Here is a 24,318-nt window from a genome sequence, read left to right on the forward strand (position 1 = left end):
ATAAACCTTTACACATGAATATTCTTCACAGTACTGTTGATGGTAATCCAAAGTGGAAACAACTGGAATGTCTATCAACAGATGAATGCACAAGCAAAATGTGGTCTCTGCATACAATAGAGTATTATTCCACTTACCAAGTAGACCGATGGCTGCCAGGAGCTGGGGCGTGACTGCTGAATGGGCTCAGTTTTCCTTTTTGGGGGTAATAAGAATGTTCTAGATCTGTAGAGGCCATGGTTGTAAATACTGTCCATCTGCTAAATGCCAACAAAGTGTGCACTTTAAAAGGTATGCCTTTATGTGAATTGTACCTCGAAAAATAGATGATAGAGACACTGATCCTAAAGAGGTAGAAGTGATGGATGACCGATAAATAATAGAGATGATAGATTGATGATGATGATGGGTGGATGGATGGATAATAGGTGAAGTGATACAGAGAGACATAGACAAGGAGCATACGGCTTGACAACCCGGGCCGGATGTGCTGAGGCCTGAAACCCCAGATGGATTAGAGAGTAATTAGAAGTCAACAGGGGGACTTCCCTGGCAGTCCGGTGGTGAAGGCTCTGCACTTCCACAGCAGAGGGCCCGGGTTCAATTCCTGCTTGGGAGAACTTAAGATCTCGCATGTGCATGCCATGCAGGGCAGCCAAAAAGAAAGAAACAGATGGTTGGGGGCACAGCTCAAACTCCAGGGCAGGAAAGGGGTGGGGTGAGACTCAAGGTGATGGTTGGGTGGCCGGGTGGGTGGTGGCACCTGTTGAAGAAAGGACAGGTCAAAGAGAAGGTGCTCTGCCCAATGACTGCTTGCTGGCCCCGGGCCTGCAGCCCCAGCAGAAGGCACGAGTGGAAGTGATGAGCAGGCAGTTGGCACTAGGAGGGTGCAGCTGGCTGAGAGCTCCAGGCTGGAGGTCCTCTGAGGGGGCGTTGGCCAGCAGAGAAGCAGCGTGGTCAGGAGGTGCCTTGGTCTCTTATCTGGGAAACAGGAGGCAGATTGCATTTTATCTGAGATTTGAGGTTAGGAGTTGTTCCTGATCCTGGGAGAACTAGCAATTCAGAGGTTTAGGAGTCATTCCCGTCTCTTGCAAAGATTATGCAAGTTGTCCCTACTTGATAATAAATCCTTTTTTTTTTTTTTCAACTTACAAAGCTAGAATGGTTCTGTGGTCTGCCACCAAACCCTAATTGATATCGATAGAAAGAGACATACCCAGTGAATATCACTCAAAAGGAAGTTAATGGACAGAAGTTAAGTTTAGACAAAGTAGACCTCAGGGCACAAATCATTACTAGAAATACAAGAGGTTGCTGCCCAATGATTAAAGAAGTAATCCATTGAGAAGCGGAGTTTGTGATGGACAGGGAAGGCCTGGCGTGCTGCGATTCATGGGGTTGCAAAGAGTCGGACACGACTGAGCGATTGAACTGAACTGAACCATTCTGAAGGTGTGTGTGTAGCTACCTAAAGACAGAGCCTCAAATGTACATCAAACAAAAATTAGTAGGAAAAGGAAAAATTAATAAATTAGTAAATTCACCACAATAAGTCACACTACCCCTCACTCCAATTGGTAGCTCAAGCAGACAAAAGGGGGAAGAATGTAGCACCAATTGAACAAGCTTGATTAACAGATATACGAAAACTAGGGAGTACACACTTCAAGTTCACCTTGAACACTTACTAAAACCCACCGTGTTCTCAGCCACAAAACAAATCTCAACAAATACTAGAATGAGTATCACACAGAGCATGTTCAAACTGCAATAGAATAAACCCATAAATGGATGATAAAGCTAAAATGAAGTCCTCCCACATTTGAAATTTTAAATTTACATAGTTATATTTACAAATACACTTCTGAATAATTAATTGGTCCAGAAGAATGATAATGAAAATCTAAAAGACGTTAGAACTGAACGACAATGAAGACGTGCGGCATGTAGCTCAAGTAGGACTTATGAGAAAACGTCCAGCTTTAAGTTGAGGGAGCTGAACCCCGACACAGGAAGTCAGAAAAACCGCAGTAGAATAAACTCAAAGAAAGCTGAAAGAAGGAACTCACAAAGACAGTAGAAGTTGATGAAATTGAGAAAAAACAAAGATAAAACTAAAATTTCTCTGAAATTAGTAACATAAATAAGGCTCTGTCAAGAAAGACGGGCTTCCCTGGTAGCTCAGCTGGTAAAGAATCCGCCTGCAATGTGGGAGACCTGGGTCTGATCCCTGGGTTGAGAAGATCCCCTGGAGAAGGGAAAGGCTATCCACTCCAGTATTCTGGCCTGGAGAATTCCATGGACTGTATAGTCCATGGGGTCGCAAAGAGTCAGACACAACTGAGTGAGTTTCACTTTCACTGGCAAGAATGAAAGGACAGGGTATCCAAATAAATGATGTCAGGAGGGAAAAGAGGTAGAATCACAGCTGCCACATCCCTTGCCAATGTAATGAGAGGCTCTGGATAAAGCATGGAAGCGTGGACACCTGTGTAGCCCCTGAAAGGTACTCCTTTTCTGTGGTACATTTATTCCTTTTTTCACTTGTCATCCCCTTACCATCACTTCTGCAGTGTTTTGAGAAAGCAGAACTAATTTCAAAGTACCAACCTTTGGTTTTGTTGAAAACAGCATTGAGAGGCAGCCGGCAGCAGAGGCTGGTTTCCACAAGAATTGGAAGCACCAGATAACTCAGAAGAAATACTGTGTGTGTGTGCGTGTGTGTGTGTGTGCGTGTGTGTGTGTGTATGTGTGCTGGGGTGGGGAACAGGAGGATCTATTGAGAGTCTGTGTAAGAGGCTACTAGATCACATGTATTTCAATTATATACATAAATTATATATATACATATATATATATATATACACGTATATGTATATATAAAGCTGCTAGATTCTCACATCTTTGTCCCACCTCATGCAGAAGAGCTGACTTTACTCTCTCGTGAGTTAGAAAAGAAGGTCTGTGGAAATGCAAATTAAAGTCACAGTGATATATGGAATTAGAGAGATGGTAACGATAACCCTGTATGCGAGACACAGATGTATAGAACAGTCTTTTGGACTCTGTGGGAGAGGGCAAGGGTGGGATGATTTGGGAGAATGGCATTGAAACATGTATAATATCATATGTGAAACAAATCACCAGTCCAGGTTCAATGCAGGATACAGGATGCTTGGGGCTGGTGCACTGGGATGACCCAGAGGGATGGTATGGGGAGGGAGGTGGGAGAGGGGTACAGGATGGGGAACACATGTACACCCGTGGCAGATTCATGTTGATGTATGGCAAAACCAATACAATATTGTAAAGTAATTAACCTCCAATTAAAATAAATAAATTTATATTAAAAAAAAATAAAGTCACAGTGAAGACTTCCTTAGGGGCCCAGTGGTTAAGACTACACTTCCAATGCAGGCAGTGTGGGTTTAGTCCCTGCTCGGGGAAGTAAGATCCCATATGCCATAAAGCACGGTCAAAAAAAAAAAAAAAAAGCCACAGTGAGATATCATTTTAGTCCCATGCACTGATTGATAGAAATGAAAAAGACAAAAGAGAAGGGGGTGACAGAGGATGAGATGGTTGGATAGCATCACTGACTCACTGGACATGAGTTTGAGCACACTCAGGAAGATAGTGAAGGACAGGGAAGCCTGGCGTGCTGCAGTCCATGGGGTCACAAAGAATCAAGACTTAGCAACTGAACAACAACAAAAAGTCAGACAATGCCATGTGTTAGCAGTGATCTGGAGTAGCAAGAACTCATACACTGTGGGGGAGATATAAACTAGTACAATCACTCTGGAAAACAATTTGGCATTATCTAGTAGAATTGCCTGGAAAATCTCATGGACAGAGGAGCCTGGCGGGCTACAGTCCATGGGGTTGCAAGGGTTGGACACAACTTAGCAACTAAACCCCAGTGGAATCGAAGATGTACATATTTACAACCTGACAGTGTCACTCCTGAGTGTATCCTATAGAAGGTCTTTTGCAAATACACCAGATTATGTGTACAGGTCATTCATAGCTGCCTTATTTATAATAGGCAAAAGCCAAGAAAAAAAAAAAAAAAGCAGGTGTCCATTAACAGGAGAACAATGTTACAGTCATATGATGGAAAACTATTCAGCAATAAAAATGAATAAACTCCAGCTATATGTTTCAAACTTAGATTCATGTCACTAATGTAATATGGAACTAAAGCAACAAGTTACAGAAAAATACAACCAGTATGACTCCATTTATATAAATTCCAAAAGTATAAAACCAAACTATGTATATTGTTTAAGGATTATCCATATTTGTGCCAAGTACAAAGAAAAGTAAGGATAGTGCTTGCCTCTGTCAAGGGAGGAGGAGGGTATACGAGGGCTTCAGAGTCATTGGTAATGTTGCCCTCCAGTTGACACTGGGGACATATGTGTAGTAACAAGATACAATGAACTGAATAAAATGGCCTCCTACAAAATGAGAGAAAATATTTATGTCATATAGCTGATAAAGGGTTAATATTTAGAATACACAAAGAACTCTGACAACTCAACAACAACAGATCAAATTACCTGATTAAAAAATGTGCAAAGGACTTGAATAGACATTTCTCCAGAGATGATACACAAATGGCCAACAAGCCTATTAAAACATACTCAACATCACTAATCATCAAAAAATGTAAGTCAAAACCACAATAAAATACTTCACACCCATTAGAATGGTTACTACTTTAAAAAACACAGAAAACATCAAATAGTGGCAAGAACGTAGAAAAATTAGAAGCCTTGCACACTGTTGGTGGGATTGTAAAGTGGTGCTAGCTGCCATAAAAAAAATGGTCTGGAAGTTCTCCAAAAAAGCAAACAGAACTACCATCAGCATTCCCACTTCTGAGTATATATCCAAAAGAACTGAAAGTAGACCCATATACATATCCATGTGCTATTCACAATAGCCAAGAGGCAGAAGCAAGCTGAATGTCCACTGACAGATGAATAGATGAACAAAATGTGGTCTATACACAAAATGGAAGGGAATCCAACCAGATGCTATAACATGGGTAGACCTTGATGACATTATGTTATGTGAAATAAGCCAGTCACAAAAGAGTCACACGATTCCATCTATGTGAGGGCTTCCTCAGTAGTTCATAGGTAAAGAATCTGCCTGCAATACAGGAGCCACAGGAAACATAGGTTTGATCCCTGGGTCGGGAAGATCCCTTGGAGAAGGAAATGGCAACCCATTCCAGTATTACTGCCTGGAGAGTCCCATGGACAGAAGAGCCTGGTGGACTATAGTCCTTGGGGTTGCAAAGAATCGGACATGACTGAAGTGACTTAGCACATATGCACCTATGTGAGGTACCTAGAGTAGTCAGATTCATAGACACAGAAAGTATAATGGTGGGTGCCAGGGGCTGGGGAAAAGGAGATGTGTTTAATGGATATAGTATTTCAGTTTTGCAAGATGAAAAAGTTCTGGAAATCTGTTTCATAACAATGTGAGTATACTTAACACTACTGATATGTAAACAAAAATGGTTAAGATGGTAAACTTTATACTATGCATTCTTTTACCACAATACAAAAAATTGACTCAAAAAGAAACAGAAAACCTGAACAGTCCCACAGTTATTAAAGACATTGGTAATTTAAAATGTATGGATAGAGGGGCTGGTGGCTGCAAAAACAAGGAAGGCCTAGATCATTTTATAGATGAATTCTATCAAGCCTTCAAGGAACTGATAACCCTTGTAATTAGATAATTTGTTCCAGGGAACAGAAAAAGAGGAAATTCTCCAAAAACAGCAACAAAACCAATCCACCAATATACCATGACAAACTTGAGTTTAGTCCGAGAAGCACAAGAGTAAGCATTTCTTTGAAAGAGGGGTTTAAAATTACAAAATCAATTAACATAATTTACCATATTAACTGATACAAGGAGGAAAATTCTATCATCCATCGACTCAGTCCATTCAGGAAAAATATTTGATAACATTCATCATATGGCAAACTAGGATGGGAAGGGAACTTCCTTAATCTCATAAAGGTGTCTATAAACACCCCCTGCAAGCATCATAATTAATGATAAAATCTTAATAATATTCTCTTTGCTTCCATTCAACCTTGTACTGTCTAGGGAAATACAGTGAGAAAAAGAAATTGTACTTAAAAAGACTGAAAAAGAAAAAACAAAACACTCATTCCTGGTGGAAGGTATGACTGTGTAAGTAGAAAACCAAGAAGAGTCCACAAAAAAAGAATCCAGAAAGAATTATTAGACTTCATGCAAGCATTTATGAAGTTACTTGATACAAAATCCATACACCGGAAGTAGACAACCACTTCCCTGGTGGTCCGGTGGTTGAGACTCCACTCTTTCAGTGCCGGGTTCGATCCCTGGTCAGGAAACTAAGATCACACGTGACACATTGTGTGGCCAAAAAAAACCACCAAAATCCATACACCGAAGTCCACTGTGTTTCCTTTGTTGTACACCTGAAACTAACACAATATTGTAAATCAGCTAACTTCAATTTTTTAAAAACCAGTTGTGCTTCTATGTACCAGCAACACAATCAGAAAGTGATTTTTTTTTAAAAAAGATACCATTTCTAATGGCATCAAATAATAAATAAATCTAACATGAGATGTGCAAGTCCTTAGGGGAAAATGTACTCAAATGATATTAATAAGTAGAGAGAGGTGCCATGCTTAGAGATGGAGAAACGATATTTTAGAGATGATTAGTCTAGAAAGGGATTCAAAATTCAACAAAATCTCCATTTACCTGCTCAAAAAAGTACCAACGGTTTTTTTCTGGAACTTGACAAGCTGATTTGAAAATTCTAAAACTTTCTATGGGCAGGGGGAAGGACGGTCCTTCCAGTCTTGAAACGCAGAGACATCTGCATTTTTTTTTGTCTCTGCTTCCAGTCTTAGTGTCCAGAGACCCTTGCCCCATCACTCTGCCAGCAGCCTGCCCCGCCCAGAGATTCTAGATCCCACCCTTCTAGGCCCTTCCATTCTAGGCCCCTTCTTGGGCATTTGGCCTTCCGCCTTGGAGATGAAAGGTGTAGACGAAGACAACTCATTGAGCACCCATGCTCTGAATCTGCTGGACCTTCAGGTTCTGGGTGGCTCACCTCCCCTGACACCCTGGTCTCCCAAGTTCCCTCTTGTGACCATCACTCACCCCCAGAGTTCATCACCCCAAGCCAAGCTTCTCAGGCTAAGACCTCACCGGCTCCACTGGCCACCTCCTTCTGCCTTGTGGACCCCCCACCCCATCCTCCCCTCCACTGGCAGTCCTGTTCTCTAGGGATCTCCTGGGTTTTCCTGCCTTCACCACCTCAACCAACTTGATTTCAAGGTTGGAGGAAATGCTCTGTGGGTGTGTCAACTGCAGGCTTGGCCTCAGGCAGATCCCCTCTCCCCTCCCACCCAATGCCTGCTTCCTGCTTCAGGGCCTCAGGGCCTGATAGTTAAAGGCAGCGGCCCATGGTTGACTCTTGGCCTGGCCACTTACAAGCCATGTGACTTGGTGCAAGTTCCCTAACCTTGCCTGCCTCAGTTTCCCCACCTGTGAACCAGGGGAAGTAACTGCAACCCCCTCCAGGGTCATTGGAAGGACTGAATGAATTCACATACAACAAACACTAAGACTAGCCCTTGTTCACTGGAGGACAACAGTAGGGGTAAGACCATGTGGTTCAAAGTCAGCTGAAACCTCACTTCCTCTGTGAAGCTCTCCATGATGCACTTGTTGCTATTGTTCAGTCACTCAGTCGTGTCCAACTCTTTGCAACCCCATGGACTGCAGCACGCCAGGCCTCCCTGTCCATCACCAACTCCTGGAGCTGGCTCAAACTCATGTCCATCGAGTCGGTGATGCCATCCAACCATCTCATACTCTGTTGTCCCCTTCTCCTCCTGCCTTCAATCTTTCCCAGCAGCAGGGTCTTTTCCAGGGAGTCAGGTCTTTGCATCATGTGGCCAAAGTATTGGAGCTTCAGCTTCAGTATCAGTCCTTCCAATGAATATTCAAGGTTGATTTTCTTTAGGATTGACTGGTTTGATCTCCTTGCTGTCCAGGGAACTCTCAAGAGTCTTTTCCAGCAACAGAGTTTGAAACCACCAATTTTTCGGTGCTCAGCCTTCCAAGGTCCAACTGGCTCAGACGGTAAAGAATCCGCCTGAATGCAGGAGACCTAGGTTCAATCCCTGGGTCGGGAAGATCCCCCGGAGTAAGGTATGGAAACCCACTCCAGTATTCTTGCCTGGAGAATCCCTGTGGACAGAGGAGCCTGGCAGGCTATAGTCCACGGGGTCGCAAAGAGTCAGGCATGACTGTGCAACTAAGCCACAGCCACACTCACATCCGTACATGACTACTGGAAAAGCCATAACTTTGACTATGTGCACGTATGTCGGCAAAGTGATGTCTCTGCTTTTTAATATGCTGTCTAGGTTTCTCATAGCTTTTCTTCCAAGGAGCAAGTGTCTTTTAATTTCATGGCTGCAGTCACCATCTGCAGTGATTTTGGAGCCCCCCAAAAATAAAGTCTGTCACTGTTTCCATTGTTTCCCCATCTATTTGCCATGAAGTGATGGGACCAGATGCCATGATCTTTAGTTTTTTGAATGTAGAGTTTTAGGCCAGCTTTCACTCTGCTCTTTCAGTCTCATCAAGCAGCTCTTTAGTTCCTCTCCACTTTCTTCCATAAGGGTGGTGTCATCTGTGTATCTGAGGTTATTGATATTTCTCCCAGCAATCTTGATTCCAGCTTGTGCTTCATCCAGCCCAGCATTCTGCATGATGCTTTCTGCATATACATTAAATAAGCAGGGTGACAATATACAGCCTTGACGTACTCCTTTCCCAATTTGGAACCAGTCTGTTGTTCCATGTCTGGTTGTAACTGCTGTTTCTTGACCTGCGTACAGATTTCTCAGGAGTCAGGTAAGGTGGTCTGGTATTCCCGTCTCTTAAAGAATTTTCCACAGTTTGTTGTGATTCACACAGTCAAAGCCTTTCAGGTAGTCAATGCAGCAGAAGTAGATGCTTCTCTGGAATTTCCTTGCTCTCTCCGTGATCCAATGAATGTTGGCAATTTGATCTCTGGTTCCTCTGCCTTTTCTAAACCCAGTTTGTACATCTAGAGGATCTGAGCACCCGTAGACTTGAGTCCCCGTCCTTGGTGATCCACAGTGCCGTCCACAGATGAGCTGAGGTCTCATCCGCTGGTAGGTAGTTATGCCTCTTAGATCCAGGAATGTCTTGAGACAGATGGCAGTGGGCTTTGTCTCTGAACGGTGCCAGTGCCAGGGTCACATCTGGCACTCAGTAGGCACTTCATGGCAGGCTATGGACTGCATGCCTGCCAGTCCCGCCATGGGAGGGCACCATCTCCTCTGGGCAAGTGAGCAGCCGGCCCCTGCACCTCTGCCCACCAAAGCCAGCAGAGGGCAGCAGTGCCCTGCCCTGAGCCATTGGGCAAAGGGGCGGGCACGGAGGGGCTGGACTGCCCAGGCTGGGCCACCGGGATGAGGCGGGTTGGGCGCGATTGCATTGTGGGGAGGGAGGCCGGGACTCATTCCTGGCACTGCCAGCTGCTTCTCGGCCCCGGCCAGGAGCCCCACCCAGGTAGGCAGGAGCCAGGGCTGGCCAGGCACAGGGTTCAGGGGCCTCCAGGTCAAGGGTGGGGGAGTGGGGGGCATGGATCTCCCCACCCCAGCCAGGGGGGTGGCCCCAAAGCTGGGTGGTAAGACTCCCATTATGGCCCCAAATGGGAGATTTGGTGCCTCTGGCCACGGGGCAGGGCACGGGTGGTAGGGAAGCAGCCCACCTTGCTGCCCACCCCCACAGCTACCCAACCGGCCCAGCCAGGTGGCTGCCAGCCTTGCCACTGCCACTGGGCCCTGGAGCTTGCTGCGGTTGCACACCGTGGGCAAGAGGGGGACCCTGACTGGTTCCCGCCCCACAGCCACGGCCTGAGCACTGTCGGCTCGGTGTGCAGACGGGGCCATGTGAGCCTGGCATGGGAAGCTGGCCACCTGCTGGTAGTCTTGTCCCCACCCGAGGCTGAAGGCTGGGTGCCCATCTGCTCCTGTGCATCCTTTTGGCTACGGCCCCCTCCACTGGCACCAGATTGTACCTGGCACGACTTTGCCAGTCCCTGGGGGTGGGGAGTTGGGGGCATAGGGAGAGGTCTCCCGGCAGGGGGTGCTGCCTTGGCCGGCCTCTCCCCTGCCTCCGGCTGCAACAAAGGCAGGCATTGAGGGCCAAGGCTTGCCTCCAGCCAGGCGCCAAGGCTGCAGAGGGTGAGACTGCCCATGCAGGGGCTGACCCTCGGGGGGGCCAGCGCTCCATGACCTCCTCCAGGCCTTTCACAGGGACCCCTGGGGGCACAAGGAGAGGAGCCCGGTGGCTGGCACCGGGTGGGCATGGGAGAACTGGCTGTGTGGGTCTCATTTTTTCTGGCTGAAGGCACTCTGCCCCCTTTGTCTCCAGATCCCCAGGAGGGTGTCTCCCTGGGGGTGGGAAGCGACAGGGAGCCCCCGGGTCAGGGCAGCTTGGATGTGGGACTAGGAACACCAGAGAGTGGGTCCCTGGCCTGGGCCTCCAGACAGAAGGGACATTGTTGGGGCAGAGACAAAGCTGCCAGCTGTGGGGGAGCCCGCCTGCCAGGCCCTGGCCCCCTCCTCCTGCGGGGTGAATGTGAATGGGGCCAAGCCTCGACTGTCTCCCTCCCACTCAGGACAATGCCCCCTACAGGCATCCTGTGTCCGTCACCACTGCCCCGGGGCAGTTGAACCCAGGAGGTGTCTGCCACGCCACCCAGGAGATGCCTCTGCTGCTGCTGTCCGCCAGGGTAAGTACCCGAGTCCCTCGAGCACAGAAAAGCCTGGAGCCCAGGGGTCCCCTGCCCAGCACCTCCAGCTGCAGGCCCTCTAGCCTCAGACCCGCCCCAGACACGGCCGCTGATACCGGGCTCCAGAGGAAATGGCCCAGTCCCTGAGGCAGGCCTGACCTTCCTGTCTGTGCCCCTGAGATAAGGGCGCAGGGGCCTTCCTCGGGGGCTCTCCCGGCAGCTGGCACACCCATGGGAGCTGGAGCTGCTGGCTATGGAATGCCCGCGGGTGCCCTCCTGGCTGGTGCCTGCCCGCACCCCCAACAGTGTGGGACCCTCAGTCAACAACTCAGGACCTGCTTTCTGCCCCGTCTCTGGGGCTCTGCCTCCAGGCTCAGGAGGAGGGAGGCTCAGGAGGTCATGGGCCCAGGGGCTCGTGACGTGTCACCTTGCCACCTGGGCACCATGCAAGGCTGCTAATTGCCCCTGGCCAGGAGGTGAGCTGGAAGGCACAGCAGGGACCCCACTCAGAGCCTTCTGCTTCGGGCTTGACCTTGGGCCCCTACAGGGCCGGGGCAGGGTGGGGGCTTGCGGGGGGGTCCCTCCAGTCTGGACCCTAAATGGCTGCAGGCTGGGGTGTGGGGATGCCTGACTCCTGGCTCGAGCTTTCCTTCAAGCGCTCCTCTCACTCCCCTGGGCCCACTCTTTCTGCCTGTCTTCTCTCTGCCCTGTCTTTTTTAAGTTTCTATTTAATTATTTGGCTGTGCTGGGTCTTACGTGTGGCATGTGCGATCAATTTCCCTGACCAGGGATCAAACCCAGGGCCCCTACATTGGGAGCATGGAGTCTTAGCCACCAGACCACCAAGGAAGTCTCTGCCCTGTCTTCTCATACCCCATCCCCATCAACACTCTCCATGCCAGACCCTGGTGGACCCCTGGCTGCTGGAGCCATGGAGCAAAGGACTGGCCTCCCCTGATCCCTGAACCCTGGGTGGTCTCTCGGTCCCTTGCACCTCCCCTGCCTCGGCACTGAGCACCCCCAGCTCAGTCTGGGCCACACCCGCCTCTATCCCCCAAGCCCTCTGTTCTCTGCCTTGGCCCTGGCCACTGGCCCCTGCTGTCTATAGGGTCTTTCAGGGGTCTCTCCTCTCTCGGTGACCCAGTCCTTCTGCAGGTCTTCTCTTGGCCTTGTAGGATCTGCATATAAAGTGGAAGATGAAGAAAGTTCTTCCCTTACACATGCATGGGCACCCCACTGTCATCCCTGGGGACTCTCCATCCCTCTCTTGGTCCCCCAGTCGCTTGGACTTTTTCTCTCTCCTCTCCCTTTGCTTCTGTCTGCCCCAGCTTTCTGCTTCTGTCTCTCCGCCTTTCTCTCCCTCCCTTTCTGTCTGCCTGTCCCTCCTGCCCCCCAGCACTCAGTTCCCATGGCCACCCTGACTTACGCCCTCCTGCCTGGCCTCCCCCAGGGCCCCGAGATGGCACCCCGGCATCTGCTGGGTGCCCGCCTGCTGCTCATGCTGCCACTGCTGTGCCTGCCACCCACCCCAACTGGGGCGCACCACTTCTCAGCACCCAACACCACCCTCCACCACTTGGCGCTGGCACCGGGCCAGGGGGCGCTCTACGTGGGTGCGGTGAATCGCCTCTTCCAACTTAGCCCCGAGCTGCAGCTGGAGTCAGTGGCCATCACGGGTCCCGTCCTCGACAGCCCTGACTGCGTGCCCTTCCGGGACCCAGCCGAGTGCCCGCAGGCCCGGCTCACGGACAACACCAACCAGCTGCTGCTGGTCAGCGGGCGGGCCCGGGAGCTGGTGGCCTGTGGGCAGGTGCGGCAGGGTGTGTGCGAGAAGCGCCGGCTGGAGGATGTGGCAGAACTCCTCTACCGGGCTGAGGACCCAGGCGACGGGCAGTTCGTGGCCGCCAACACCCTGGGGGTGCCCACGGTGGGCCTGGTGGTGTCTGGACCTGACCGGGACCTCCTGCTGGTGGCCCGGGGCCTGGCAGGCAAGCTGTCGGCAGGGGTGCCACCCCTGACGGTGCGCCAGCTGGCTGGGCCACAGCCCTTCTCCAGCGAGGGCCTGGGCCGCCTGGTGGTGGGTGACCTCTCCGACTACAACAACAGCTATGTGGCAGCCCTCGCCGACGCCCAGTCGGCCTACTTTGTCTTTCGGCGCCGCGGGGACCGGGCGCAGGCCGAGTATCGCTCGTATGTGGCCCGGGTCTGCCTGAGGGATGCCAACCTCTACTCCTACGTGGAAGTGCCCCTCAGCTGCCGGGGCCACGGGCTCGTACAGGCCGCTGCCCTTGCCCCAGGAGCCTTACTGGGGGCTTTTGCCGCCGGCCTGAGGGGCGTGCAGGCGGCCCTGTGCGCCTTTCCCCTGGCCGAGCTGGATGCCAGCATGGAGCGAGCCCGGCGCCTCTGCTACACAGCAGGCGGCAGGGGCCCCAGCGGCACCGAGGAAGCCACCGTGGAATATGGCGTCACGTCGCGCTGTGTCACCCTGCCGCCCGTGAGTGACTGGGCCCAGGCCTCACCCCTGACTTGTCCCCTGGGACTCTGCACGCTGGCATCTGGCAACCTTATCTTATCCCAGCCTGCCTCCTTGGCCCTGGCCCTCTGTGGACCTGAATCATCTCCCAGCCCAGAGCTGCGGCTGTCACAGGTCCTGGCCAAGGGTAAAGTGAAGTCGCTCAGTCGTGTCCGACTCTTTGCGACCCAATGGACTGTAGCCCACCAAGTTCCTCCGTCCATGGGATTTTTCCAGGCAAGAATACTGGAGTGGATTGCCATTTCCTTCTCCAGGGAATCTTCCCAACCCAGGGATCAACCCAGGTTTTCCGCACTGTAGGCAGACACTTTCACCATCTGAGCCACCAGGGACTCTCTGAGCCATCCAGCCACTGTCTGGCCAAGGGTGGCTGGATGCTTTCCCCATTACCAGTGACCTCTGCTTTAGAGGATGACACGGAGGGCCAGCTTAGGCTAAGTCTCCGGGCTCATCATCTCTCCCTCTTAGGTGCGACTTTGGGCACGTCCTACCAGCTGCCTTGCCCTCTTCCACGGACTGCAGACCAGGGCCCAGGGAAGGCACCTCCGGCCTCCCTCTTCTGGGCACTAATTCCTTCCCCGCTCGTCCTCATTTCTGCAGGACTCCCCAGAGTCATACCCCTGTGGCGATGAACACACGCCCAGCCCCATCGCAGGCCGCCAGCCCGTGGAGGCAGGGCCTCTGCTGCAGCTAAAACACTCCATCAGTGCTGTCGCGGCCCTCCAGGCGGACGGACACACGATCGCCTTCCTCGGGGATGTCCGGGGCCAGCTGCACAAGGTAAGGGCCTGAGGAAGGCAAGGCGGCCCTCAGCCAGACCCCCCAGTGCCCAGCCTCTATGCTGCCAGGCCGGGACTGGCCTCAGTGGCCCTACTGGATGCCCTCCTACCCTGGGACGGCTCACAGAAGCATCCGTCTCCTTCCACCTCTGGATGTGTAGCTTAGGGATGTCCCGCGGCAGCTGCAGCTGGTAACAGGGGACTCTTGCTTCTTCATGGTCTGCATGTCTCCCTTAGCTGGGTAAGGCTCAATCAAGGAGGCTACTTGGGCACACTGGATGCCCGGGGGCCTGCCTCACCCGCAATGGCCTGGCCCAGCTGCCCTGTCTTGGGGGGAATGGGAACCGGCTCTGTGGGCCAGGAGGTTCCCCTAGAACCCCAGCCATGACAGTACCTGCCCCGAATGGTCGGCTTGTGGCCATCTTGAGAGCGGGCCTTGTCCCCCACTCCCCCAGGTCTTTCTCAATGGCACTCAAGGCCAGGTGTACCACTCACAGCAAGTGGGGACCCCGGGCTCAGCCATCAGCCCCGACCTGCTCGTGGACAGCAGTGGCAGCCACCTCTACGTGCTGACGTCCCAGCAGGTGAGGGCTGTCCCAGGGGCCCAGGCACACGAAGCCCGAGGCCCTGCACCCACCACCTCTGCCCTCTGCCTCCTGTCCAGGTGGCCCGGGTACCCGTGGCAGCCTGCCCACAGCTCCCAGACTGCAGCAGCTGCCTCCAGGCCCAGGACCCTCTGTGCGGCTGGTGCGTCCTGCAGGGCAGGTGAGGCAGGACACTGTGTCTGCAGTGCTTCTAGGTGGGCCTGGAGGTCAGTCCACCTCCCCCAGCCTGGTTGGTGTCCCTTTGTCAACACTGCCTCAGGCTGGGCAAGGCCTCTGTCAGCCTCTCTCGGGTGCCCCCTGGCCCACTCCAGCTCCCCTCCACCTGGCAGCCCAAGGAATCAGTCCCTGATGGCGCCCCTCACTCAGGTCCGTGTGCTCGTCTCCACCGCAGCAGCAGCCCTCGACTCACAGTCACGGCCAAAGGCCGTGTGTCAGCCCCCAGGCACTGAGGGGTCAACCCCTTCCTGTCTGAGCGGAGTCCCTTTCCCTGCCCCCCGCTTGCTGCGCTCCACCTGGACCATATCATGCCCCTCACTGCCCATCACCCAGGGAGCCTGAGTCCCACGCAAGGCCCCATCAGGCCTCTGCCCCCCAGGTGTACCCGCAAGAGCCAATGCAGGCGGGCAACCCAGCCCAACCAGTGGCTGTGGACGTACGCGGACGGCCTCTGTCTGCACATTGAGAGCGTGCTACCGGCCCACCACCCCCGCCAGGAGCAGGGCCAGGTGAGCCCCATTTTCCTTCTCTCCTTCTGCCTCTGCCCACACCTTCCCTGCCTGGACCCCTCTGCCTCAGTCCCGTGGCCCCCTCCAAAGGCCCCCACCTGCTGGGTTTCCTTGCATGTGCCCTAGGTCACCTTGTCGGTACCCCGGCTGCCCACCCTGGCCACGGACGAATACTTCCATTGCGCCTTTGGCAACTATGACAGCTTGGCTCATGTGGAAGGGCCCCAGGTGGCCTGCGTCACCCCTCCCCAGGACCAGCTGCCACTGAACCCTCCAGGCACAGGTGAGGGGCCCCTGGGGTGAGGGGTGAGGGCAGGAACTGGAAGAGGCAGGAGCCACCTGACCTGCCCTGCCGCTGCCATTCCCCTCCCAGACCACATCACCTTGCCCCTGGCCCTGATGTTCGAGGACGTGACCGTGGCTGCCACCAACTTCTCCTTCTATGACTGCAGCGCAGTCACAGCCCTGGAGGCAGCTGCCCCGTGAGTGCCCAGCCTGGCTGCAGGGTAGGGGTGGGGACCCTAGATAGTGCCCCATCTCAGCAGCCCCCTGCCCTCCCAGGTGCCGTGCTTGTGTGGGCAGCCTCTGGCGCTGCCACTGGTGCCCCCAGAGCAGCCACTGTGTGTATGGAGAACGCTGTCCAGAGGGCGAGAGGACCATCTACAGCACCCAAGAGGTGAGTGGATCCACCCTGCCCCACAACCCCCTGCCCCCAGGCCCCTTGCCTTCCAAAGCACTAAGCGGTCTCCTCTGGCCAGGCGGACATCCAGGTGCGTGGCCCGGGGGCTTGTCCTCGGGTCGAGGGCTTGGTGGGCCCCCTCCTGGTGCCAGTGGGCTGGGAGAGCCGTTTGGCCCTCCGTGTGCAGAACCTTCAGCATTTCCAGGTGAGCATTCCAGCAGGTGGGGGCCGGGGGCAGATGATGGCGTTCAGGCTGCTGACGGCATACATCCCCTAGGGCTTGCCTGCCTCCTACCACTGCTGGCTGGAGCTGCCCGGACAACTGCAGAGGCTGCCAGCATCCCTGGAGGAGGTGGCTGGGGACTCGGGCCTCATTCACTGCCAGGCCCAGCAGGTGGGCAGGTGCCCAACCCCCAGTCTCACTTGCCGCTGGACACCTTCTGCCGCCTGGGCTTGTCCCAGGCCCTCGGGGGCTCGCTTGCCCGCTTTAACCCACTGACACCCATGAGGCCTGCTCTGGGCAGGCCACGGCTGGGAGATGTGCCCTGCACCAGGCGGGGGTGAGGGGGCATCCATGTGGGGAAGAGCTTCCCGGAGGAGGCGGACGGGGGTCCTGGGAGGTTCTGAGTTGCGTTGGGCCTGACCCTCCCTTCCATTCCCAGTTCCAGCCCTCCATGGTCCAGCGGGAGCTCCCGGTGCCCATCTACGTCACCCGGGGCGAGGGCCAGCGGCTGGACAATGCCCACAGTCTTCATGGTCAGCTCGGGGGCGGTGGGGCGGGCAGGGCAGGGCATGTAGCCGGCGGGGGCGCCTCACCATGCCTCCTAAACCCCCCCACCAGTGACCCTGTACGACTGCGCTGTGGGCCACCCCGACTGCAGCCACTGCCAGGCAGCCAATGGGAGTCTGGGCTGCCTGTGGTGCAGCCACGGCCAGCCTGCCTGTCGCTATGGGCCGCTATGCCCACCTGGAGCCGTGGAGACGCTGTGTCCCACACCCAGGATTGAGACTGTGAGCCCCTGAACCTGCACCCACCGCCCCCTCCCACGGCCTAGCCACCCGCCTCCTCCCCTCAACTCCTAGCCCCCACTTTCTTGGTCCTAGCAGCCCTGCCCACCCCCCCCCCTCAGTGGGTGTGGGTCAAGGGCATTCCCTCACCATCCTTCTCGGTTACAGGTTGAGCCCCTGACTGGTCCCCCTGAGGGCGGATTGGTTCTCACCATCCAGGGCTCTAACCTGGGCCGGGACTTCGCCGACGTGCAGGACGCTGTGAGCGTGGCTGGCTGGCCCTGCAGGCCTGAGCCATCTCTCTACCGCATCTCAACCCGGTGAGGCATACTGGTAGCCAGGGGCAGAGGGATGCCATCCCAGGGAGGCCCGCAGAGACTGGCCACCCAGAAAGAAGGGAGGCTTGGAGCCAAGACACGTGGGCCCGGGGTCAGATGCACCAAAGGATGATAAGCCAGAGAGAGGGGGGCTGGGCCTTGGGCAGCGGCTGGCAAATGCCCCATGGCTCCCGCCAGGCAAGAGCCCCTGAGCAGCCATGGGCTTTCCATCACCAGGATCGTGTGTGTCACATCGCCTGCCCCCAACCGCACCATGGGGCCGATCCAAGTGGCCATCAAAGGGCGGCCCCCAGGCATCTCAACCCAGTACTTCACCTACCAGGTCAGTGCCTGCCCAGGGTGTGTGCCCATACCAGGGGATTGTAGCAAGAAGGGGCAGAAGGCTAGTGACGTCTGGATGAGCACTTCCAACTTGACCTGAGGGGAACAGGAAGAGTTGCCTCTTGTCCAGGAAGGAAGCCATGTGATCTGAGGGGTCATTCTGGCCACTGAGTGTGGGGTGGGCTGGGGGCCAAGGTGGGAGAGTGAGGAGGGCACAGGGATGCAGGAGAGCAGAGATGCCTCCAGGTGCCAGCCTGAGCCCTCCTGTCCTCCTGTCCGGGGCCCTTTCTGGAGCCAGGAAGCCCTTGGCACAGACAGCACCCCCGAGGAGGTGATGAGGAGGTCCCCGAGGAGGTGACGGCATCTTAGGGCTTAGAGCTGGGGCTGAGGACAAGACGACACAGGGAGGGGACCAGAGCACCCCCTGGTGGGGCATGGCAGTGGGGCACAGGGCTTTAGGGACTGGAACCAAGGTGAGGAAATGCCAGGCCAGATGGCTATGCCTGCCCTAGCTTGCCCTGTCTCCCAGGACCCTGTCCTGCTGAGCCTGAGTCCCCAGAGGGGCCCCCAGGCAGGGGGAACCCAGCTCACCATCCACGGACAGCGCCTCCAGACAGGAGGCAACATCAGCGCCTTTGTGGGCAGCCAGCCCTGCCCTATGTAAGTGGCTCCTGCTTCCAGCTGGTTGCTACCAGCTGGGGGTGCTCCCAACGGGCCTGAGTCCCCTGGCGTACAGTGGTGGTGGGGGGTCTCTGCCCTTGGTGGGGGAGGCAAAGTGGGTCTCTGGCGGGCTGGCCAGGCTGAGGCTCAAACCCAAGGTGCCAGACCACTCCCCACCCTGCAGCCAAGAGCCGGTGTGTCCTGAGGCCATCGTGTGCCACACCATGCCCCAGGCTAGCCCAGGAGATGCAGTGGTCCGAGTGGTCTTCGGCCAGGCCCAGCGCTTGCTGCTCACCAGCCCCTTCCACTACACTGCCAACCCCCAGCTCGTCGCAGCCGAGCCCAGTGTCAGCTTCCGGGGGTGAGGACCTGGTGCACTTGCACCCTGCCAGCAGGGTGGGGTGGCAGGATGGGGCCGGGCTGCCCGGGCCGTGCTGAGTCCCATCCCGGCACAGGGGCGGGCGGCTGATCCGAGTTAGGGGCACGGGCCTGGACGTTGTACAGCAGCCCCTGCTGTCGGTGTGGCTGGAGACCTCGGAGGGGACCGCTGTGAAGCTGCAGTCCCAGGACCTGACCCCTAGGAGCGGCTGTGAGGTTCCGGCTGCGGCCCCCCAGGCCTGTACCCAGCTGGAGCGGGGCTGGCTGCAGGTGAGCCTGTGCTCAGCAAGGGATTGGGGCAGGCCGGGAGCCCCCAGCTCATCCCACCTCGGCCTGCCCCCTCCCAGTGCTCCAGCGTGTGCTCCATCAACTCATCCACCCTCCTCCTCTGCCGGAGCCCCGCGGTGCCTGACACGGCGAGCCCCCGGCGGGTCTTCTTCAGCCTGGATAACGTGCATGTGGACTTTGCCAGTGCCAGTGGGGGCCAGGACTTCCTGTACCAGCCCAACCCTCGGCTGGCCCCCCTCCATCATGAGGGGGGGCCCACCCGCCCCTACCGCCTCAAGCCAGGCCACATCCTGGATGTGGAGGTCAGGGTTTCAGCCAGCAGTCCTGGGGGGCTGGGGGGACCTGCAGACACAGGCTGAGTGACTCCACTCAGGCCCGTGATTGGCTTCCCAGGGCGAGGGCCTCAACCTGGCCATCAGCAAGGAGGAAGTCCACGTGCACATTGGCGACGGCGAGTGCCTGGTGAAGACGCTGACACTCACCCACCTGTACTGTGAGCCGCCCCTGCGGGTCCCACAGCCCAGCAATGGCTCAGGCACCCTGCTGCAGTTCGTGGTGAGGCTAGGACCCCAGGCACAGGGGTGGGCGGCCGGAGCCATCAGAGCCAGTGCTCAGGAATCCTGTGCCTCCCACCACCCCCAGGTGCAAATGGGCAACGTGCGCCTGGCGCTGGGCCCGGTCCAGTATGAGGTGGAACCCGTGCTATCTGCCTTCCCTGTGGAGGCCCAGGTGGGCCTGGGCGTGGGCGCAGCCCTGCTTATCACTGCCGTGCTCCTCCTGACCCTCATGTACAGGTGAGGATCACATACACGCCAGTGTCCAGTCCAGTCCCCTCTTCACTTATGGCAAGGGTGCCCCACAGTCGGCCATCTGGGCTTGGGGGTCTCGGCCCAGGCAGGCCGGCTTGTGTGGCTGACGCTCGGTCCCCCGGCGGCAGGCACAAGAGCAAGCAAGCCCTGCGGGACTACCAGAAGGTTCTGGTGCAGCTGGAGAACCTGGAGATCGGCGTGGGTGACCAGTGCCGCAAGGAGTTCACAGGTGGGGCGGGGGTGGGTGGGCAGGCGGGGGGAGCGGGACGCGGGCAGAGCCATTCCCGAGCTCAGACCCCGGTGGCTCCTGGCCTGCAGACCTGATGACAGAGATGACTGACCTCAGCAGCGACCTGGAGGCCAGCGGGATCCCCTTTGTGGACTACCGCACCTACACCGAGCGGGTCCTCTTCCCCGGGCGCAGTGGTGGCACCCTGCAGCCGGCCGTCGAGGGGCTGGGTGAAGAGGGTCGCCGCGCACCCGTGCACCAGGGCCTCATGCAGCTCTCCAACCTGCTCAACAGCAAGCTCTTCCTCCTGACCGTGAGGGCCATGTGGGCAGGCTGGAGGAGGGCCTGGGGCAAAGAGGGAGGCTGGGTGGTCGGCAGACACGGGCTGCATGGTGGGAGGCCATGTGGGCTGCCGGGCTCCCCAGAATGAGTGCTGGTGTCCCGCCACTCCCACTTAGCTCATCCACACCCTGGAGGGGCAACCCAGCTTCTCGCAGCGGGACCGCTGCCACGTGGCCTCGCTGCTGTCCCTGGCACTGCACAGCAAGCTCGAGTACCTGACCGAGATCATGAGGACGCTGCTCAGTGACCTAGCTTCCCATTACGTGCGCAAGAACCCCAAGCTCATGCTGCGCAGGTTGGCCCTGGATGGCTCTGGGCAGGGTGGGCCTGGGGAGCCCCAGGTGGCCAGCTGGGTCCCGAGCCACTGGTAGGGCAAGTCAGCCCTGCCTGTTCTCTGCCACTGGCCTTGGGTGGGGGACAAGATGGCCCCTGCACAGCCCCTCTGACCTGGGGCCCGCTCCATGCAGGACAGAGACCATGGCAGAGAAGCTGCTCACCAACTGGGTGTCCATATGCCTCTACGCCTTCCTGAGGGTGAGGGCCCCTCTCCCCTCACCCCATGCCAGGGCTGCTGCCTCGGGCCTACCTGACCTGTGGCCCGATCCCTCCAAGGGGGTGTCGGGCACAAGGGCAGGGTGTCGGTAAGGGATAGGTGGTGAACCTTTGCCCTGGCCGCGTGCAAAGCCGAGCCTGCTGGCATGGGCCGCCCTCTGCCCTGGCTCCGCGCAGCCAGCTGCCCCTGTGAGCTCACGCAGCCGGCTGATCCCCGGATTGATGCTTGTAGGAAGTGGCTGGTGAACCAATATACATGCTCCTCCGGGCCATCCAGTACCAGGTGGACAAGGGCCCCGTGGACGCAGTGACAGGCAAGGCAAAACGGACCCTGAACGACAGCCGCCTGCTGCGGGAGGATGTGGAATTCCGGGCCCTGACGCTGATGGTGCTGGCCAGCCCGGGGCCAGGCGGGCCATCAAGGAGCAACACAGCACTGCACATCCCCACCCGGGTGCTCGACACAGACACAATCACTCAGGTCAAGGAGAAGGTGTTGGATCAGATCTACAAGGGCACCCCGTTCTCCCAGAGGCCCTCGGCGCACACCCTGGATCTCGGTGAGTGCCCGCCCCAGGCTCTCCTCGCCCCTGGCAGCTCGGCTCTGTCCAACAGGAATGGGCTGTGGGCTCACTGGCTCCCCCGGGTCCCCTCCCCGCACCCCCAGAGTGGCGCTCAGGCCTGGCGGGTCACCTCACCCTGTCAGATGAGGACGTGACATCGGTGACTCAGAACCGCTGGAAGAGACTCAACACCCTGCAACACTACAAGGTGCCTGGCAGGTGGGGTCTGGGGGGGCAGGCCCCCTGCCTCGGGCTTGGCAAGGGAAGGAGCCCAGCCTTTGCCCCCCTCCCCACCAGGTCCCAGACGGAGCCACGGTGAGGCTCATCCCCCAGCTGCACAACGGAGGAGGCATCATCTCCCAGAGCCTGGCCCCCAGCTGCCCATCGGGGGAGAGTGAGTGTGGTCCCACTGGGATCACAGGCCCCCAGGAGCTCGAGGCCATGCCATCGGCCCTACCTGGGTCTCCCAACACCTCATCGGTGGGGAAGCCAAGACTCCCTACTGGGCCCAGGCCCGTGGGTGGACAAAGGTGGCGGCATGTCACCTTCAGGGAGCTCCTGGGTGTGAGCTGGAGCTCCCCGGCTGGTGGCATGGGTGCAGGGGGACCAAGGACTGAGGCCCAGCTTCTGCACCCTCAGACACCCCCATGCTGGAGGATAGCGAGGAGGGTGGGGTCCATCTGTGGCACCTGGTGAAAGCCCCCGAGGAGCCTGAGGCAGCCAAGGCGCGGCGGAGCAGCCTGAGGGACCGGGACCGGGAGCGGGCACGGGCCAAGGCCATCCCAGAGATCTACCTCACCCGCCTGCTGTCCATGAAGGTGGGGCTCCCGGGGAGGCTCAGCAAGGGCACCTGGACAGACCTGGGGAGATGCTGTGGGACGATGGAGCTGGCCGCAGCTCGAAGGGCCCCCCCACCTTGACCCCCCCAAAAACTGCCCCATCCCCTGCCTTCTAGGGCACGCTGCAGAAGTTTGTGGATGACGCCTTCCAAGCCATCCTCAGCGTGAACCGGCCCGTGCCCATCGCCGTCAAGTACTTGTTTGACTTCCTGGATGAGCTGGCGGAGAAGCACAGCATTGAGGACCCGGAGACCTTGCACATCTGGAAAACGAACAGGTGTGTCACCTGCCAGCCTGGCCCCGGGCAGAGGAGTCCCAGAGAGACCAGGACACTGCCAGCATGGCCAGGACAGGAACCCAGGCCTGGGGGCCATCACCTTGGGTGACCAGTCGCTCCCCGCCCCCCTCCCCCCCTGGTATGACCAGCTCCCCAGGCAGCTCAGGGCCATGGGGGTCCAGGTGGAGGAGCTGAGCTGGACTGGCCGGGACTCACTCCACGGCTGGCCTGTGTCTCCAGCCTGTTGCTGCGGTTCTGGGTGAACACCTTGAAGAACCCGCAGCTCATCTTTGACGTGCGGGTGTCAGACAACGTGGACGCAGTCCTCGCCGTCATCGCCCAGACCTTCATGGACTCCTGCACAGTCTCGGAGCATAAAGTGGGCCGGGTGAGGGCCGAGGAGAGAAGGCCTGGGGGGAGGGTAGCCACAGGGGCTCTGCACGGAGCCCTGGGTGGGGCTGGCCCCCACGGGGCGTGGGGCCAGGAGGGGGCACCTCCCCACTTATGCCCACCCCGCCCGGAGCAGGATTCCCCAGTGAACAAACTGCTCTACGCCCGGGAGATCCCTCGATACAAGCAGATGGTAGAGAGGTAGGTGTTGGGCATCATGGACTAGGGACCTTCTGGGCTGCCTGCCTCTAACTCTGTGCCCTTTTGCAGATACTACTCTGATATCCGCCAGAGCCCTCCAGCGAGCTACCAGGAGATGAATTCAGCTCTGACTGAGCTCTCGGGGGTGAGGACACAGGGGAAGGGGGAAGCTGGGGGCTCAAGGTCTGGGCCGGGGCCTCACCCACCATGTGCCTCCCCCAGAATTACACCTCGGCTCCCCACTGCCTGCAAGCTCTGCAAGAACTCTACACCCACATCCACAGGTACTATGACCAGGTGAGACCTGGGGGCACTCCGAGGAGAGGGGCGTGCCTCTGGAGCCCAGAGGGAGGCCCCAGGAGTCTCCCTTGGGGGCGGGAGTGTCCAGGTCCAGTGTAGGCAGAGGAATGGAAGGGCCTGGGGCTGGGGAAGGGGCTCGGCTTCCTCATGGAGGAAGATTCGATAGGAAGGTCTGGCTCCCAGCCTGCTACTGAGATGGAGGCAGGTCAGAGGCCAAGGCCTCAGGCTGGGTGGCCTCCTCTGCCCTGGCAGATCATTGGTGCCCTGGAGGAGGATCCTGTGGGCCAGAAGATGCAACTGGCCTGCCGCCTGCAGCAGATGGCCGCGCTGGTGGAGAACAAGGTGACCGAACTGTGAGTCAGGCGGCAGCAGGACCCACCATCTCCGCGCCTTCCCGCACTCGACAAAGGATGGAGCCCTGGATGGAGCCTGTGACCGAGGCGTGGTCTGCACAGAGTGGGAGGGCCTCCCCCTCTCCCTCCTTGCCACGCTGCTGGGGGGCTTCTTTCTAATTTATAGTAATCCTTCCCCCTCCCCCACTGTATTTATGTGCTTGCTAGAGGATCACATCTGGAAATAAAACACAAACATGTCTTTTTAGAAAATGCCCAGTTCCCAGCCCCACC

At 56.7% G+C, this 24,318-nt stretch overlaps 1 protein-coding gene across 3 annotated transcripts; it reads left to right on the forward strand.

Moving 5' to 3' along the window:
* Positions 1-9,496: 9,496 nt before the first annotated feature.
* Positions 9,497-24,297, forward strand: PLXNB3 (plexin B3). Of its 3 annotated transcripts, none has more exons than XM_061408966.1 (36): positions 9,497-9,648; positions 10,780-10,876; positions 12,327-13,370; positions 14,010-14,189; positions 14,644-14,772; positions 14,853-14,953; positions 15,389-15,518; positions 15,645-15,801; positions 15,892-16,000; positions 16,080-16,194; positions 16,277-16,402; positions 16,475-16,591; positions 16,860-16,953; positions 17,039-17,208; positions 17,374-17,525; positions 17,760-17,865; positions 18,394-18,524; positions 18,709-18,885; positions 18,980-19,172; positions 19,250-19,492; positions 19,584-19,745; positions 19,833-19,984; positions 20,128-20,228; positions 20,318-20,541; positions 20,687-20,865; positions 21,038-21,104; positions 21,355-21,682; positions 21,790-21,893; positions 21,983-22,079; positions 22,325-22,503; positions 22,641-22,801; positions 23,042-23,189; positions 23,328-23,392; positions 23,462-23,537; positions 23,615-23,689; positions 23,945-24,297. In XM_061408966.1, exons 2-36 carry the CDS (start codon positions 10,850-10,852, stop codon positions 24,047-24,049), a joined length of 5,724 nt encoding a protein of 1,907 aa, XP_061264950.1. In that variant the 5' UTR covers positions 9,497-9,648; positions 10,780-10,849; the 3' UTR covers positions 24,050-24,297. The 3 variants fall into 3 exon arrangements, with proteins under 3 accessions (XP_061264950.1, XP_061264948.1, XP_061264949.1); XM_061408964.1 differs by having other exon boundaries at positions 9,544-9,648; positions 10,763-10,876; XM_061408965.1 differs by having other exon boundaries at positions 9,544-9,648; positions 10,763-10,876; positions 23,615-23,676.
* Positions 24,298-24,318: the final 21 nt, after the last annotated feature.

This window comes from Bos javanicus, chromosome X, assembly GCF_032452875.1.
Source record: "Bos javanicus breed banteng chromosome X, ARS-OSU_banteng_1.0, whole genome shotgun sequence".
Lineage (NCBI taxonomy): Eukaryota > Metazoa > Chordata > Mammalia > Artiodactyla > Bovidae > Bos > Bos javanicus.

What these genes read in the sequence shown, in the direction of transcription:
- PLXNB3 (XM_061408966.1), top strand. Translation starts at nt 10,850, where the DNA reads ATGCCTCTGCTGCTGCTGTCCGCCAGG. An exon ending in CCCAGTGTCAGCTTCCGGGG is followed by an intron (nt 18,886 to 18,979) that starts GTGAGGACCTGG and finishes ATCCCGGCACAG; the next exon opens with GGGCGGGCGGCTGATCCGAG. An exon ending in GCACCCTGCTGCAGTTCGTG is followed by an intron (nt 19,746 to 19,832) that starts GTGAGGCTAGGA and finishes CACCACCCCCAG; the next exon opens with GTGCAAATGGGCAACGTGCG.